We start from the raw sequence: 19369 nt of genomic DNA on the forward strand, positions 1-19369 counted from the left end.
ACATTGCTATCTGGAATCCTGACTGCAAGAAGAAGTCAAATAAGTTTTATATGACATGGAGGAAACTCTATGCTACTGGAAATTTCTCAATACTGTATCCCTGAAACTCTGATACTTGAAATGTTAATCTTTACCACAGAAAAGTATTTTAAATGAGCATGAAGCAACATTAAAGAGATTTCTTTAAGACTTGCACACAGTTTTGTAATATTTTCCTAACAGTGAATCAAGGAATATGTGTCGAGTCATGGTACTGTGAGAATGCCAGGAGTCTTTAGAACATATATTGTGAAGGTCTGCACTAGAGCTGAGAGTTTAGCTCATGGTTTCAGTAAACCGCTTACACCCTTTCCTAAGTTTTAGGATTTGGGCTTTTGAGATGAAAGATACAGTTCCTGTCCTCAAGAGTCCTTGGTTTATGTGGAGAACAGTTCTATAACTCCACAGTCCCATGATAAATGCTGTGTTAGAGGCCACAATTCCTGGTGCCAGCTCATGTGTGCAGTGAGTTTGGAGATGGCTGGAATGTGTGGCGACTCCCTACAGAGGGAGGTTTGCAAGGGCAGGAGCAGCACATGGGAAACACAGTGGAGCACAGAAGGAGCCTGTTGATTTCCTGCTCTGTTGCTATTCACGGGGTCTTTTATAAGATGCAGTTTGGCTGAGAAATATGTGCTCTTGAGAATTATCAATTGCTCTTTTCCTTTTACAGGTGGGTCTCACGCCCCTGCTCTTTTCACTGCATGAAAATAGACCAAACATGGCAGCATATTTGCTATGGCAAAAGGCAAATATACACGCGGTTGATCTATTGGGAAGGTATAGTAGTATGATCTTTTCTTTTTGAACTGAATGGTGTGGTAACAATCCTTAAGTCATAAGCATTAAATTAATTATTGAACAAACATTAACTTGTAATTATTGAGTAGAGTGTAAAATCTGAACACAAACCACTAGTGTGGCAGAAAAACAATTATGCAGAGCAGGACAAAAACATTATATAGTAGTATTCTATTGAATATATAGTAGTAATTCCCTTATAATATTTACTTCTGTGTGTTATTTAGAATCTCATTTTGTTGGGCATCTGGAACAGTTCTATAACTCCACAGTCCCATGATAAATGCTGTGTTAGAGGCCACAATTCCTGGAGGCAGCTCATGTGTGCAGTGAGTTTGGAGATGGCTGGAATGTGTGGCGACTCCCTACAGAGGGAGATTTGCAAGGACAGGAGCAGCACATGGGAAACAGTGGAGTACAGAAGGAGCCTGTTGATTTCCTGCTCTGTTGCTATTCACGGGGTCTTTTATAAGGTGCAGTTTGGCTGAGAAATATGTGCTATTGTGAATTATCAATTGCTCTTGTCCTTTTACAGGTGGGTCTCACTCCCCTCTATTTGCCCTGCGTGAGGAGAGACAAGAAATGGCGGCATTTTTGCTGGGCCTAAAGGCAAATATACACACGGTCGATCTATTGGGAAGGTATAGTAGTATGATCTTTTCTTTTTGAACTGAATGGTGTGGTAACAATCACTTAAGTCATAAGCATTAAATTAATTATTGGACAAACATTAACTTATAATTATTGGACAAACATTAACTTATAATTATTGAGTAGAGTGAAAAATCTGAACACAAACCACCAGTTTGGCAGAAAAACAATTATGTAGAGCAGCCCAAATACATTATATAATAGTATTCTATTGAAAATATAGTAGTAATTCCCTTATAATATTGACTTCTGTGTGTTATTTAGAATCTGATTTTGTTGGTCATCTGGTCTATTAATTAAGGGGGTTTCATATTAGTTTTATAAAATATAGACTTTCAGTTTACTATTTGATTCAATATTGCTATTCTTAACCATTTCATAGTATTCTAACTTCCTATATATTTTCCTTCATGAATTCTACGTTAGGCATAAATAATTACACAGAGTTATGTAATGATTATGTATAAACAATTCTTCAGTTTGCCTTTTGAATGACTGCTTTAATTTCTTTCTTTGAAGAACATTGGTGTTGGGTTACTCCTCAGTGAGTACTAATTGCTGTTGCCAGATGCAGTTCCTTTCTTTTCCTATTCATTTCCAACGTATTTTGATGCTTTTTTAATTAACATGGGCAGGTAAAAGGAAAATAGCTTTCAATGAATAAACATTTCCTTTAATGAAGAAATATCATAGGTGGGTGATAAAAAGAGGTAGGCTTTAGGTGCATGCATGATTGGATTGAATTCTTGTCTTTCCCATTGCTAACTCTGTCACCTTGGAAATACTACTTATCACTAAATATGTTTTCTAGCATGAAAAGGAGGAGGACGTCTGCCTGAAGTTTTGAGTGAAAGATTATATACATATATAATCTTAGTTCAGCATCTATCAAATGTGTTATTGCCTGAAACTACTATGCCCATTATTATTATCACTCTTATTAATAGTATTCTTTAAGTCTGCAAATAGCATTTACTTTTATGACAAATAGCTTACTGTAACTTGCAATATCTTACCTTAGACTAGGGAAGAAATGGAAAATTCTGTGTGTAAATGTTTGGCTACTTCCGATTAATGACCTCAGTGTGTTACCATCCATCAAAGGACCTTCATTAGTAACTTCTACTACAGAATATCTCAGTGGGAGAAGAGGTTTCCTGCTTGTTTTTTTTCCTTTTTAACTTGGAGATGATTTATAAAGATGAACGCTTGAGCTACCAAGATGCTGACCTCTGTGACTCTGCATAAAGCATTAATTCTACATTGACAACAAGATTTTAAATTGGTAATAAATATTAATTTAGCTATTTATCTTTAACATTCTTAGAAGGTAAAAAGATCTTTCCATTATTTTAGAACAATGCTAATGTTGGCCATAAATGGTAAATCAAGAGACATCATAGACCATTTATTTAAAAATGGAGTCAACATATGGTGTAAGGATGCAAATGGAAGATCAGCCCTGGCATATGCTCTTGCTTGTGGCCGTCATATGTAAGTATTTATCTTAAAATGCTAGTTAACATTAAATGGAAGTTTACAATAATTGCCACTGTCTCATTTTATACTTGAGCTGGGATTTCATAGCTCAGGTAGTTGTGGATGGCAGTGAGTTAGTTCACTTCATCAGCCAGAAACCCTGTAAACATCTAGACGAGGTAGAAGGAGCAATGGCTACAGGAGCTATCACAGGACTTTTGTGGCTAAGCTAGGGACCCAGCTCAGGGCCGCACACATGCTAGGCAAGTCCTCTACAGCTGTACTCGCAGCCCCTGCCCTCAAACTTCAAAAACCTTTATCGTAGGGATTCCAGCACTATTCATTTTATTCCAAGTATAAGTGCTATGATAGTGTACAAATAGTGGCACATCTTTGCTTTTCCTAATTAGCAATGGGTCTTGAAATACTCCATTTATCAACAACTTAGCAAGACCCTCAGTAAGTTCGTGGGAGTATTTTTTTAAAAAAAGTAAAGAGAGTTGGGAATGGTGGCACATGATCATAATCCCAGTACTTGAAAGGCTGAGAAAGAAGGATGGCAGGTTCATGTCCAGCCTCAGCTACTTTGTGAGGTCCTCCACAACATAGTGAGATTGTGTTTCAAAATAAAGAGTAAAAAATAGGCCTAGACATGTAGCTTGGAGGTAGAATGCTCCTGGATTCAATCCCTGATAGTACAAAAAGAAAATGTGAAAAACTGGGGGGGGGTGTAGTTCAGAGATAGAATGCTTCTGAGTTTGACCCCCAATACCAAAATGAATTAATAAATTTAAAAATACTTAAAAGTTTAATGAGCAGGAAATCTCATCACTTTCCCTTGGGAGCTATTTTCTACTATCTTCTTGAATTTCCCAAGAATCTAATGGGTTTCTTGCATACAAGGAATACAACCCTCTCTCACAAGTTAGGTGGAGGTGGGGGAGGACTTCTTGGTCATTGTTTCTAACATTTTTGCTGTAGTGTCCCACCACACCTGGCACAGTTATTGGTTTTGGTAAAAAATTTTGGTAGATTCCTTGGGGGTTTTCTTTTTTTTTTTTTTTCTTTTTTCAGGTCTGGGGATGGAACCCAGAGGCATTTGACTTCCAAGCTACACTCCCTGCCCTATTTTTTATTCTTTTGTTTTTGAAACAGGGTCTCACTAAGTTGCCGAGAGCCTCACTAAATAGCTGAAGCTGTCCACAAAGCAGAATCCTCCAGTCTCACCTCCTGAATGGTGGGATTACAAGCGTACACACCCACGCCTGCCTTCCTTGGGGCTTTTCTTTATGTCACTCCTATACCCTGCAGACTAGTACAGTTTTACTTATTCCTGCGCATAATAGATACGTTGATTAGTCTCTATTTCCACTATCTCTGTCCCTCTTCACATGCCTGATAAAATAACTGGCTAGAGATGCCAAGACAGTAAGAGTTGCCATTTTTCCCCAGGTCCTAAACTTTCATCAATAAATATTATGCTATCTGTAGGTTTTTTGTAGTAACTGCACCTGACAGATATTTCTCTTCCTTCCAGTGAACACCTGCGAGGAAGGGCAGCTGAAAACACACAAAACCACACAAGCTGTTGACTGTCCTGAATTACTAGGCTTGGTCAGCATCTACTAAAATTTCTTAACACCAAAGGACATGGTAGGTTCAAATGCATCATCCAGGAAGGAGGAAGAGAGAGAGGTTGGTCCATGGACATCCCTGCCCTGAAAGTCCCGCCCTGGTTGCAGAAGTCTGCCTGTTGCTCCAGCCCTGTGGCACTTAGTGCTCTGGACTTGACTTTGGAGGTTACAGGTCTGTCAGGCAGGTGCATGAGGAAGATCTCCTGTGCTGTCGAAGGGACACAGATTTGGAATCAGCAGACCTGGGCTCAAGTTCTTCCTCTTTTCTCATAACTTGAAAACCCTCAGACTTCTCCAACCTTCCACACTTCATTTACCCCCACGTCTTTGTCTGTTTTCTGTTGCTATAACAAAATGCCCGAAATGGAGTGATTCACACACAAAAAATAAAGGTTTCATCTACTTCGTGTTTCTGGAGGCTGGGAGGGCCAAAATCCTTGTGTCAGTATCCCTTGAGGGTCTTCTTGAGGGTCTGCCATAGAGCAGAGGGCAGAGGGCCAGGCAAGCTTGCCAGAGAGAGTGCACATCGTAAGAAAGCCATGAGTTTATGAGAGGCAAAGCCTGCAGGATCCAATCCCCTCCCCAGGTCTCTCCTCTCAACACTGCCACATTGGAAACCAGGCTTCCAACATGTGGAATTGAGGAGAAACTTCCAGACCCTAATACCCTACTAATGAACAGGGAGTAAGAATTCCAGTCTTCTAGTGCTGTGGGGAGAACTCAAAGACTTCATGCTGGTGAGCAGCAGTGGGGGCCTGGCCTGCTGCCTCCCGTGCCTCCCACTTCTCAGCACTCCATCCTTGGCTGCCTCTGTTCGCTGCTGCTCCCAAGTGGCTCTAGGAGGAGAGAGACTCAAAGGTAGTGCTAGAGGCATGTATCAGTCCAGACATTCTCAAGGGCATGTGGTTGTTGCTGCCAGAGACACTAGTTACCCAAACTCACCACATGAATCTCCAGCCCCTCCGGATCTTACCAGGAGCCCAAAATAGAAGGGATAACACCTCATGCTCCAGGCTGACCACTGGTGGCCAGGCTGATGGATTGAGCTGTAGTGTTCTTTGTTTTGAATACTACCTCCAGAAAAAAGAAACCACCTTCCTGTCACCAGAAACTTGTCACCATATCTTTATATTAGAAAGAAGGCAAACATTGGCCTCAAAGGAGTCAGGACTTTGAGACAGTCCCAGTCAATTTCAGGGAGGCTGTGCTTCCTGGGTTCTTGGCACAATTGCTCTAAGCTGTAAACACTTCATCCTTTAACAAATATACATTATCTTGACATACAGGGAACTTCTGGGGAATCAAGGGGGGAATTCCAGCTTTCCCCTTTCTCTGAGACAAACCTAGCCTTGTTTCTCAGGTTTCTTAGTAGCTAAACCCTAACACATTCGCTTTGCTCCATCTCTTCCTGCCAGAGTTTTACCTGTTATTTTCATTTTATTTGGATAAGCTTTCCAATTGCCTTCCAGAAAATAAAAGATTATTCACCAGTGGGCTTCCTGTTCCCTGACACACCAGCTTCAAGCTATCCTTTCAACAATTCAGTCAGAATTGATACAGTTCAGGCCACATCCCAAAGTGGCCCAGGTAGACGCACCTGCAGCATTCCTCTTGCCCACCTTGAGGCTTGTTGGAAATGCAGAGCCTCTGTCCCACCACTGCCAAGAGGCCCTCTGTTGCATCTTTTGGCCAATGGAAGTGAATTTGTCTTACCGTGTGATAGAAGTAAATAGAAATATTGACTAGGCAGAAATTGGTACAGGGATGGGGTGGTTTCCGTCTCTCTGACTTATGGAGGGTTCACCTCATGTCTGGCATGGTCTGAACCCTTAAACCCAGAAAATGGTTGACTTAACATTTCTTTGTGTTTATGCTGATTTGGATTTGGTGTGTAAGACAGCCCGCTGACACAACTCTGAGAAACACTGAAGCTGTCCTGCCATATTTGCATGGATGGGCCAGGGTAAGCAGACCTCCAGGAAGAATGGCTCTTGCCTGCTTGGGGTCCTAGGAGTCCTCACATACTGAATCCTTCCCCATCTGTCCTTTCCTGTCTGCTTGTCATCCAGAGGTCCTGGAGAGGTTGGAGAAGGCACATTGCATGCTTGGGATAGAGAAGGGACCAGGTAGGATGCTGAAAAAAAAGCATGCAGGTGGAGGCCTATGTGTAGGGGTGCACCAGGTGTTTCTTTTGGCCAGTCCCTCTATGAAATAAATGTTAGATAATATGAGGCAGCCAGCAACTTAGCACTCCACCTAATTCAGTAAGGTGAGAGGACACCTCTGACCACAGCAGCCCAAATCCCTGAATCAGCAATTTGGCAAGCAGAAGTCACAGGGAAAATATGCCAGGACCATCATCACCTAGCCACATGGGTAGCCTGCAATGTTTCCCACAGAGCCAACTTCAGTCCCAAGTCTTGTTTCCAAGGGTATCTTAGAACAGCAGGTTGAATGTCAGATTGTGCAGTGGATAATGTATTCTGTCTGTGGCCAGATGGTTAATCAAGTGACAAGACCTGAGTGTCTGCTTCCAAAACAGAATTCTCTATTCCAATCACAGCTCATCCTAGGAGGTTAACTGTTAGACCAATAGCTGTCCACAAGGAAGTCTGGGACATTTTTTATTGAAAAAGAAAAGAATGTTCATTCAACAAAAAATGTTCCAGAGAGCTTGGTTGTAGTGTGTATTATGGTCACCTTTCCCACTGGTCAGTCTCCTGGATGTTCACACCAGCTCTGGGAGGGAAGCAGGCTGGTCCTGCTGTGTGAATGTTCTCTCTGCCTCCTGACATTGACCTGCCATCCGCTGACTCTTGTTCTTCAGCTGTCCTTTGCCATGTCCCTGGGACTACAGCCACTCTCCTCTAAGGTGTGTAGAACCCCACAACATGCTCGCCAGTCACTTCAGTCCTTTAACCTCCACCTCGTCTATCAAATCAGAGAGCATGATACTGCCCTTTTGGGTTCCCTCCAGCCATGAGATGCTAGGATTACATTTTTTTTGTTTTATAGATATAATATGGCTTGCTACAGTGAAATAATTGCCAGGTCTTGCTTTATCACTTGCCTCATCACCAGGTCTTGCTGGCCCTGAGCTCCTGGGCTTAAGTGTCCTCCCACTTCAGCCTCCCCAGCTGCTGGGACAGCAGGTACTGGCCATGATATCTGGCTCATAGTGAAATACTTCATAGACTCACGCGTACAACTGATTTGGCAAAAACTCCAGAGGCACAACAGGAATGTTGGAAACACAGGTGCACATCTGGGCCCCAGCGAAGGCTATGGTCTCTGTCCATGTGCTCAAAAGAGCAGCTGCTTATTAATTTAGGGAACAAAAATTCCTGCAAGTTAGGTGATGGAGAGTCATCTATTCTGAAAATTAGGTGTGCCTGGGTTGGGACTGTGAAGTTGGAAGTGCTGTGAGTACGAAGGTACTGACTGCGAGCCCGGTAACCATGGACCAGAGTTACCTGGAGATGTGAGAGCATGTGCAGACTTTCTGTGAAAACACAACACCTTCTTGTAAGAGGGACGTGAATGGCCATGAATTTTGATATGCACAGGGTGCTAGAATCTTTTCTTGCTGATCCCAAAGGATGACTGTAGAAGCTTCTGTGTAAGGAGATCAACCACCTGCACCAGTAGCTGCTCTCACCTTCCCTTTCCCCCAAACCACCCACTGAAGGCTGAATGATAAAAAAAAAAACATGTCTCCAGTGAACAGTGGACCTAAGTCACCCAGTCTGTGGTGGTTTGCTATGGCAGAGCAGTTGGCATACAGTGAGACACAGGAGAGGGAGAGTCTGGGTGCCATGGGCTATGACGCAGACACACTCTTTGCGGGTGTGTGGAAGAATCAGAAAAACCTGTCCATCTTCTCTGCATCCAAGATGCCCTGGGAAGTTCTTCCTGCCACACAGCCCTATGGATGCTCTCCTTTACTCTTACTCCTTCTTCTTTTCCCACTCCTGGAGGGATGGGATGCCTTATTAGGGTCTGATTCAAATATCAGCTTCCTACAAGTTTGGTACAACTCTATGGGGCCACAGAGCAGGTCACGTAGTGGATCAGTCCATAAACCTCATTTATCCATGCTGAGCCTCACAGCCCACAGCACCAGAACCTACTGGTTCAGTACTACCCATAAAGGTCTGGCTGCAAAGCCAGCCAGCTCCCCAGGACAGTGTCTTCACTTTAGCTACAGTCATATTCAATATTAAATTCATGGGCACAGGTCCGCGCGCCGCTTCCGGTCGCACAGGGAGCAAGCGTCCCGGCGGGGGGACTGAGCGGCGGCCCGCGGCGGCGCGAGCTTTCTTCTAACAGCTGCGGGGAAGCCAGTTGGCCGCCACCATGTCCAACAGAAACAACAACAAGCTGCCCAGCAACCTGCCGCAGCTCCAGAATCTGATCAAGCGCGACCCGCCGGCCTACATCGAGGAGTTTCTCCAGCAATATAATCACTACCAATCCAATGTGGAAATTTTCAAGTTACAACCAAATAAACCCAGCAAAGAACTGGCTGACCTGGTGATGTTTATGGCACAGATTGGTCACTGCTACCCAGAACATCTCCATAATTTTCCTCAAGAGCTGAAAGATCTTCTCTCCTACAATCATACTGCCTTGGATCCAGATCTTCGAATGACATTTTGCAAAGCTTTGATCTTGCTGAGAAATAAGAATCTCATCGATCCATCAAGTTTGCTGGAGCTCTTCTTTGAACTTCTGCGTTGTCACGATAAGCTTCTACGAAAGACTTTATACACACACATTGTGACTGATATGAAGAATATAAATGCAAAACACAAGAACAATAAAGTGAATGTAGTATTACAGAATTTTATGTATACCATGTTAAGAGATAGCAATGCAACTGCAGCCAAGATGTCTTTAGATGTGATGATTGAACTCTACAGAAGGAACATCTGGAATGATGCCAAAACTGTCAATGTTATCACAACTGCGTGTTTTTCTACAGTCACCAAGATATTAGTTGCCGCCTTAACATTCTTCCTTGGGAAGGATGATGATGAGAAACAGAACAGCGACTCAGAATCTGAGGATGAAGGCCCCACAGCAAGAGACCTGCTAGTACAATATGCCACAGGAAAGAAGAACTCCAAAAACAAAAAGAAGTTGGAAAAGGCAATGAAAGTACTCAAGAAACAAAAGAAGAAGAAAAAACCAGAGGTGTTTAACTTTTCAGCTATTCACTTGATTCATGATCCTCAAGATTTTGCAGAAAAACTACTAAAGCAACTAGAGAGCTCTAAGGAGAGGTTTGAAGTAAAGATGATGCTCATGAACCTCATCTCCAGATTGGTGGGAATTCATGAGCTTTTTCTCTTCAACTTCTATCCCTTTGTGCAAAGGTTTCCCCAGCCCCACCAGAGAGAAGTAACAAAGATCCTTCTGTTTGCTGCACAAGCCTCTCATCATCTAGTGCCCCCAGAGATCATTCAGTCATTGCTCATGACAGTGGCCAACAATTTTGTCACAGAAAAGAACTCTGGGGAAGTCATGACAGTAGGAATCAATGCTATAAAAGAGATAACAGCTCGATGTCCTCTAGCCATGACTGAAGAACTCCTCCAAGACTTGGCTCAGTATAAGACACACAAAGATAAGAATGTAATGATGTCAGCTAGGACTTTGATTCAGCTCTTCCGGACACTGAATCCTCAGATGTTGCAGAAGAAATTCCGGGGTAAACCTACAGAAGCCTCTGTAGAAGCAAGAGTACAAGAATATGGTGAATTAGATGCTAAAGATTACATTCCAGGAGCAGAGGTTCTAGAAATTGAGAAAGAAGAACATGCTGAAAATGATGAAGATGGATGGGAAAGTGCCAGTCTCAGTGAGGAAGAGGATGCTGATGGTGAATGGGTTGATGTGCACCACTCTTCCGATGAAGAACAGCAAGAAATTTCTAAGAAACTAAACAGCATGCCCATGGAGGAGCGGAAAGCCAAAGCTGCAGCTGTCAGCACGAGTCGAGTTTTAACTCAGGAAGACTTCCAGAAAATCCGCATGGCCCAAATGAGGAAAGAACTCGACGCTGCGCCCGGGAAAGCCCAAAAGAGGAAATATATTGAAATAGACAGTGATGAGGAGCGCAGGGGTGAATTACTTTCTCTTCGGGACATTGAACGCCTTCATAAAAAGCCAAAGTCAGACAAGGAGACAAGACTGGGAACTGCAATGGCTGGAAAGACAGACCGAAAGGAATTTGTGAGAAAGAAAACCAAAATGAATCCTTTTTCTAGTTCCACAAATAAAGAGAAGAAAAAACAGAAGAACTTTATGATGATGCGATATAGCCAGAATGTCCGTTCAAAAAACAAGCGATCCTTCCGAGAAAAGCAGCTGGTGCTACGAGATGCACTTTTGAAAAAGAGAAAAAGAATGAAGTAACTTCCAAGCAAATTTTCTATTCCAAAGAGAAGTTTGTGTCATTACTCTGAAAATTAGTAAATCAAGAATGTTTACATTAAAATGTCCACTGCAGGTGTGCTAGCACACCCCTGTGATACCAATACTTGGGAGGCTAAGACAGGAGGATCACAGATTCAAGGCCAGTCTTAGCAATTTAGTGAGACCCTGTTTCAAAACAAAAAAATAAAAATTAGAGTTGAAAGTCTAGCTCAGAAGTAGACTGCCCCTGGTTCAATCCCCAATACAAAAAAAAAAAAAGTCTAGAAGCACTGTATTGTGAAAACCACAGTAAACATGGTTGCAATTTGGAGATAGATGATGGTGGTGATGTTTAAAATGTAAATAGTGGTGTTATAAAATCATTTTCATTTAAACATTCATGCAAATAAATTATCAAGTACCTACTGTCACTCTAGATATAAAATTGAATGAGCTGTAACCCCTTCACTAAGGGCAGTCAAAGCTGGGGGGGGGCAATGTATATAAGTGTGTTATGGTGCCTTGTAAATAGTCTCTTGTAGAGATGGGCTCGTATTTCTGTGGAGTCACTAAGGCCCTACAGGCTAACTCTACAAGGGTGGGAGTTATATATTTCTTAAAACAAAACAGGACAATGTTACAAGAGTAAGAGGTTCTTACTTGTAAATAGGCTTACCTGCTGAAAACAGGTCCCTGCTGTACAGATTCTGGGTAGACATTTAGTTCTTTTAGTTAATCCAAAAGATTTCAATATTTTTTAATGCTATGTAAAGGCTTTGTTATTGTTGTTGAGACCTCACGTTTAAACTGCCTTCAGTATAAATAGTCACTTAGAAGCTACCTGATCTTTATATTGCTTTCCTCAGCTCCCTTTATTCTGTAATATTTTCAGGCTGTTGTTTGCCTTTCCTCATTAAAAGTTGCTGCTATCAGAAAAAAAAAAATCATGGGCACAGAATTGAGCATGGTAGCACACATCTGTCTGTAATCCCAGTACTCGGGAGGCTGAGACAGGAGAATCAGAGGTTTGAGGCCAACTTCAGCAACTTAGCGAGACCCTCAACAACTTATCGAGACCCTGTTTTGAAACTTATCTCCTTGAAATCCATTTCATTGTTTATTTGGCTTTCTTTTGTTCTGTTTTTCAATAGTGGGAATTTAAATCAGAGCCTGGCACTTGCTACACAAACGTTCTGCCACGGAACAACATCCCCAGGCCTGGGGACATATTGTTTCTCTTAATAAACTGAACCTGGGGTGGCATGTAGAAGCCCTCAGGGGACAGCATGAGTTTCATTAGAGGAAGAGGCCAGGATGGTAAAGTCCTGGGGCGAGGCCAGGAGCAAATAGATGTTCCTCCACAGGCACGGTGAGCTGCTTGGGTGGAACCAGGAACAGTGGGGCTGCTTCCCCTCCTGCTCAGTACAAACAGTCCTGCCTATGTGTGTCAATCCATAGCAAGCTAGGTTTCTGCAGGATTCCAGTTCCCACACAACCTCCTCTTGGAGCTGCGGTCACACACCTGTGCTCTAGAAGGAAGGATGCTAGGATAGCAGGTCCCAGCTGGGCACTGTAAATAGTGCTGCAATCAACATGGAAGTGCTGTGGCTCTTTGACATCTGGTGTCCAGTTGTGAGATTGCTGCCTCAGTGCTAGTTCTAGCCTTAATTTGTATGTTGTATACTATATTTTAGCCCCCGTATTGCTTTCCATAAAGAAGATCACTCCTACAAAAGAGTCTGGCTTAATGCAGCAGAGAGCAAACCCTAAAGACTCAAGAAGAGTTTGGGGGTTCACGCGGATTAAGGGAAACCTGGGCTGTTGGGTGCCACTCTCCTACACCATGGAGGATGGCTGGGTGCACTGTGCTCCCTCAAACCAGACACTAAGGGCAATGCCTCTGCGCTAGAGCCCCAGGCCAGGTGGGCCTTCAGACTGACCTGTAGGGCTGCTCCCTTTTTATTCCTGGGGATTGAGCCCAGGGGCATTTTACCTCTGAGATATACCCTCAGCCCCTTTGTAATTTATTATTTTGAAACAGTTGATTAGGATCTCAGGAAGTTGCTGAGCTGACCTGGAACATAAAATTCTCATGTCTCAGCCTCCCAAGTCCTGGGATTGCAGGCATGTGGCACTGTATCCAGCACCTGTGGGGCGACTCCCATGCCCTCATGAGACCTGGGTTCAGCACTTGGTTGTTATGACTGGCATTCCTGGGCCTTCCTTCCTTTGTGATGAAATCAATAAAGAAATTGCCATGTGCTTAGTGACCTACCCAGCATAGAGCAAAATACCAAGGAAGAGGGAGTTCTTTTCTCTTCTGGCCAAAAGCAAGTGCATACCTGGAGTGGGGATGAGGATAAACACATAATTTGGGTGGAGACCTCATACATGGATTAAACAAACCATCTGAAACCATAGCTACCTGTTGAGAATCAACCCTCTGTAAACACACAGTGTATTCTTGATCCATTTTCTTTCCTAAGGATATTGATTGTGCCACCACCCTCTCCTGTATAAATAGGTTGATAGGTTGATAAGGCTTTTACTCAAGGCACCTGGCCATTGGAGTTCCACTCATCACATTGGTGCAAAATGAATCTCTAGCATGAAAGCCAGAAAAAAGAGTATATATTGATATTAACCTTCTGTGATGCACATAAGCTAGTAGATAGAATTTAATGGTAAATGCAGCTGGATCAGGAGTCTTACATATGCAATTCACTGTGTAGGTTATAATGGAATTTGGGAGCTTAGACATCCTTGCTGAGCTTAGCACTATTTCTATTCTCTAAAATCAGAGTTGTTATTTTGTCTCATAATTATGGAATTTGGCATGTTTTTACATCTTTCTCTAAATATTGGGCCCTACGTGAGTGATTTGTGAAATTAAGTACAGCTTCAGAGCCACAAGTAATGCTATTTTGAGGGATGAATACTGGGGATTGAACCCAGAGATCTCTATCTCCAAGCTACATCCCCACCAATTTATTTTTTTAATTTATTTTTATTGGTGCATTGTAATCATACATCACATTGGAATATAAGACTTGAGAGGATATACAAGCACACATCATCCAATTAGCCCTCATCCAGTCCCCATTTCATTGCCTCCCTCTCCCTCGCTCCCATGCTTGTTTGGTGATTAACTTTGATACATATGTTTATGTATTTCCTGCTTTTTAAAGAGGCTCTATCCTCCCCTATTCCATACCCTCTGATGGGTCACCTTAATTGCTTCACTATAGGGCCCTTTCTATAGCTCGACCACTTCCTGTTGCCCCTTTCCTCCTAGTTATTGCTGATTAGGGGAAGCATCTGGTTTTAATTTTCTGCGATATTTCTCTGTGCATGCCATGTTGCAAATACTGATCCCACTCTTGACAGCCCCAGTTGTGGCCTGGCTACCTGGTGGACTGATCCAGACCTCGCTGGCTCAAGCAGCGGCCTTTCCTCATGGGAGGCCCCGATCTGGCCTCACTGGCCCCGACACTGGCCTAACCCCTAAGCTGGCTCCGATCCTGGCCTCAGAGGCCCCAGCTCCGGCCTTCCTCACAGCAGGCTCCGATGTTAGCCAATGGCCCCGCAATCGGCCTAACACCTCGGCAGGCTCCGATCCCGGCCTCGGAGGCCCCAGCACCGGCCTTGCCTCACGGAAGGCTCCAATGCCGGCCGTTGGCCCCAGCATCGGCTTAACCCCTTGGCAGGCTCCGATCCCGGCCTCGGAGGCCCCAGCACCGGCCTTGCCTCATGGTATGCTCTGATCCCGGTCTCTCTGGCCCCGGCACTGGCCTAACCCCTCGGCAGGCTCCAATTCCAGCCTTGGAGGCCCCAGCACTGGCCTTGCCTCACAGCAGGCTCTGATCCCGGCCTTGCTGGCCCCAGCACCAGCGTAAAACCTCAGCAGGCTCCGATCCCGGCCTCGGAGGCCTCAATAGTGGCCTTGCCTCACGGAAGGCTCCAATGCCGGCCGTTGGCCCTGGCACCGGCCTATCCCCTTGGCAGGCTCCGATCCTGGCCTCGCAGGCCCCAGCAGCAGCCTTGCCTCACGGCAGGCTCCGATCCTAGCTTTGCTGTGTCTGTTGCCGGCCTCAACCCTCGGCAGGCTCTAATCCGAGCACCCTCTTCGCCCAACTATTTGTCCCATGTTCTCAAGGGTGTGTGGTGGTGGTAGCACTCTGCCTCTGGGGTCATTACTTCAAAGGTTGCATGTGTAATGCATCAGATTTCTGCCTCCCCTGAGTACTGGCCATTGCCACTGCCACTGCCTCCACCATTTCAAATCTTTCTCAAGTTCTTTTTCCACTCTGAATGTTGTCCAGTCTTCCTAAGCATGCGCGATGGTAGCATTCAACCTTTGGTGTAATTTCTCCAAAAAAAAAGAAAAAATACGGTTGTTAGGCTCCGATTTCTGCTCCTCCTGAATACAAGTCTCCACCGCCAATGTGGAGACGGCTTTCAGCATCGCCTTTCTCCTTGGTCTCTGCTAAAGTCTCTTTTCTTACAGGTGATGTCCAAGATTCTTAACAGTGGAGAGAAGAAACAGTCCTCCGTAGCGGGGAATTTTTCCAATAATTCCAGTTCATTTGGATAAGTTTTGTCTGCATCTCCAGTATCCTGGTATCCACCACCTCCTTGACCCCTCTCCAATATTTTCCTTTTTTCTTTCCTTTCTTACAGGGTTCTTCCGGGTGGAAAGGGGGTCGCTTAGGGGTGCCCCGCCAGTGCCTGCCCACCCGCTCAGGGTAGGGGCCTGGGGACCCAGACCATGGGGTCCTTCCGGGTGGAGAGGGGGGTCCCCTAGGGGCACCCCGCCAGCGCCTGCCCACCCGCCTAGGGTCGGGCGGGGGCCACCACTACATTTTTTAAAAATTTGGCAACAGGTTCTCTCTAAGTTACTGAGGCTGGCAACTCTCCTGTCTCAGCTTTCCTAGTCCCGAGATACAGGTGTGTGCTGCTGCATGATCGGAAGCTGAGTCTGGGAAGAAGAAAGCCTACCACTGGGGCTTCAGGGGTGTTAATAAGATGAGAAGCCAGGTTTACCGCTCTTAAGGCCCAGCACTTAAAAATGTGGTTGTCTCATGGGATCACAGGGGCATATTTGAAAAATACTGACACCTGGAAGACACTTTGATTCCATTAGTCTACGGTGAGAACAGGACAAAGGAATTTTTTCAAACTGTCCAGTAGTTTTTACTATTTAGCAAAGTTGGAGGAATGTCATGGCAGAGACACAGGTTGGAAAAGAATTTTCAAGACAAAAGAGTAGAGTGATAGACTCAGATTTTATTTAGGGAAGAAATAAATGCGCATTCAAGGGAGAACATGGGCCATCTCCAGAGTGAGAGAGAAGCCCCTTGGGGTGCAGGTTTCTTCTTTTATAGGAAGCTTTGTACATGCTGAGCAAAGTATGAGTATGAGAGGCACCATGGGGTGATGTCAGCCTCGTGAGCTCTATTCCTTTGACCATGGAGCACAGGTGGTGACGATGGTCTGGTTCTTCTCAGGATCTTCAGGGTGACATTGCCCACTTGATGAATAGCACTTGGATTGTACTTGTATCATTGGGCTTTGACCAATGTCTTTCTCTAGACTTATTTGTGGTACTGGAGATGGAACCCAGAGGAATTCTACCTCTGAGTTATACTCACAGCCCTATTTTATTTATTATTTTATTTTGAAACAGAGTCTTGCTAGGTTGACAAGAGTCTCAGTACCTGCTGAGGCTGTCCTCAAACCTGAGATCCTCTTGTCTCAGCCTCACAAGGACAGAGATTACAAGCGTGTGCCACCATGCCCAGCTCAGAATGTGTTTTTAGACTCATTTAAATTAATCTAGTAAGCACGGTGTAGTGGTGCACACTTGTAATCCCAGTACTTGGAGGCTGAGACAGGAGGATCATGTGTTCAAGACAGCCTCAGCAACATAGCAAGACTCAGCAACTTAATGAGGCCCTGTTTCAAGATAAAAAATAAAAAATGCAGGGGTATAGCTCAGAGGTAGAATGTCCCTAGGTTCAATCCCCAAGAAAACACACACACACACACACACACACACACACACACACACACAGTAAACATCTTGTGACAAGAATCAAACTGAGTTCCCAGACAACAGTAACTGTCTTGTCTCTGATAAGGTTGCTGATATTACTTTGCATGGCTGATCCTGAGATAATGATTGAACAGACTCTAGTGTGACAAATACTGCTGGATTAAAGAATCTTCCATTCCCCACCTTGGTTTCCTAGCCCCGCTAGTAATCCTGAAGTTCCTGTCAGTAACCCTTAGTTCTGTCTTCCTAGCAAGGCCATGCTGATAATGAATCCTGTGCCCACCAATACTTATCTATTTTCTAATTGGGGGGAGTGGCTCCACCTGGCCTTTGGGGATCCTCAGAGTTGGCCTCTCCCTTAGGAGCAGCAACAGATTTGATGAGCCAGCCAGGAAGCTAGCCCACAAAGCCACTCCCCCTGGTCAACCCCATATAAGAGGGCAGAGGAGGATGGTCCCAGGTTTCTGCTGGAAACCCCTTCCTTTTGGGCTGGCTTACCACCATGCTTGGAGCAGAGAAGTGAACCAAGGATGAGACTCCTGGTAAATTTTTTCATTAGTGCATGTCCTGCCTCCCACTTCCTTTTCTTTACCATTTGAGGTTCTATTCTTTGAGTACTTTTGAGCCAATCTGGGCTCTGACATTCATTGGCAGGGAAATCTGGATAAGTTTGTGGTGCCAGTGTACAGAGGAGGGAAGTAAGGCATGGAGAACCCAGACTGTGGCAGGAGGTCTCTGTTGGAATTTGCGTAATAATACGGGCTAGTTTTATTTTAACACCCCCCAAATTTGGCCATCTAGTCTATTTATACTTCCTTATGATTAAGAAAAAATGGTTTATTTAGTAATACAGCATGGCCTATGCATCTAAAAGTGCAATCTGATTTGATGTAATTGTTTTATGCCTTCTTTTGCCTATTAATTTAGCTATTCACTTGTGTTTAATGATAAGTAAACTTAATAGAAGCTAAAGGATTAATTTAATAACTGCAGCAACAGTCCTATTAGGTGTGAATGTCATGGACACTTGCTCCAGCCACCAGACAAGCTTCCCATAAAATAAGCCCCATGGACAGCATTGGGCACAACCTAATTCAAAAATTAGCAAGGTAAACTGCTCCTGGAATTCCTGGAAATAGCTTTGGTTCAATTACCAGTGACCTCTTCATTTTGGACAGGAATTTCTCCTTCACTTTTTTTTTAAGCTTATAACAGGCACTTTTCCTGGTGAATTCACTTTTTGGTTCTGTGTGCTTAAGTTGATATTCTTGTTTGATTTACAGGCTGTGAACACTTATAACTCTTAAACTGCAATTATAGAAGCAACAAGTAAAGCTTTTAACTCTGTCCTTCCCTGTTTTCTCTCTTCTGCTGTCCTTATGATTATACTAAGATAACCAGTTATTCAAGGTTACATGGATATAACTCTAAAAATTATAAAGTGCTGGTCATGGTGGTACACACCTGTAACCACGTACTTGGGAGGTACCTCCCTGACTTCACTATAACCTGCTCAGGTCACTTTCCTCCCCCTGGTCCGCTTGCTGGGGACTTGTTCAGAGTCACTGTGCTCTCCACCAGTCCTGACCCTGGGTACATTGTGCGTTTCCTTTTTACCTCTGCAGTGAGCCTCCTGCACCAGCGTCTATCTTTGTCTCTGTGCCCTTCCACTCAGGAACAAGGCTGAAGTGTTGAATGCGAACTCAGATCTTTAAATGGTCTTGAGGATCTTGACTTACACTATCAAACTGTTCTCCATAAACATGGTTCCAACATAAACAATGTGTGCCTCTGTTCTCCTCTGTTGTTAAGACTGAATGATCGTTCCTGCCATCCCATACATGCTCTTTTGATCTTTCTTTGGGTATCAGTATCACTTGCTCATGTCTTTACTCAGACTTATCTCCCTACTCCTCTTCCTCCTCTTCCTCCTCCTCCTCCTCTGTCTCCTCCTCCTCTTCCTCCTCCTCCTCCTTTTCCTTGTCCTCTTTTTCTCCTCTTTCTTTTGATACTAGAAATTGAACCCAGGGACATTCTACCTCTGATCCACACTCCCAGCCATATTTTTATTTTTTATTTTGAAACGGTGCCTCACTGGGTAGCTAAGAGGCTTGTTAACTTGCAATCCTCTGGTCTCAGCCTTCCAAGTACTAGGATTACAGGTGTGTGCCACCACACCCTGCTTCCATCCTAATTTTTTAGTAAGATTCCTGAAAGCACCACATTGATCTGTTTATTTCATTCATCTCAGAAGATGAGGAGGGCGCTTGCTAATTTTCCTGGTTTTAGC

At 44.1% G+C, this 19369-nt stretch overlaps 1 protein-coding gene and 1 pseudogene across 2 annotated transcripts in view; one reads left to right on the plus strand and one right to left on the minus strand.

The window, feature by feature from the left end:
• The window catches only part of LOC308262379 (large ribosomal subunit protein uL18m-like), a 224414-nt pseudogene that overhangs the window by 175276 nt on the left and 29769 nt on the right, over positions 1–19369 (minus strand). The window lies entirely within an intron of this gene.
• LOC308262223 (protein SDA1 homolog) lies at positions 8961–11024 on the plus strand (the record flags this gene model as incomplete). Its single annotated transcript, XM_080694671.1, has 1 exon — positions 8961–11024. The coding sequence occupies one exon, from the start codon at positions 8961–8963 to the stop codon at positions 11022–11024; it is 2064 nt and encodes a 687-aa protein (XP_080550797.1).

Source organism: Muscardinus avellanarius (assembly GCF_963383645.1).
Source record: "Muscardinus avellanarius genome assembly, chromosome: 4".
Lineage (NCBI taxonomy): Eukaryota > Metazoa > Chordata > Mammalia > Rodentia > Gliridae > Muscardinus > Muscardinus avellanarius.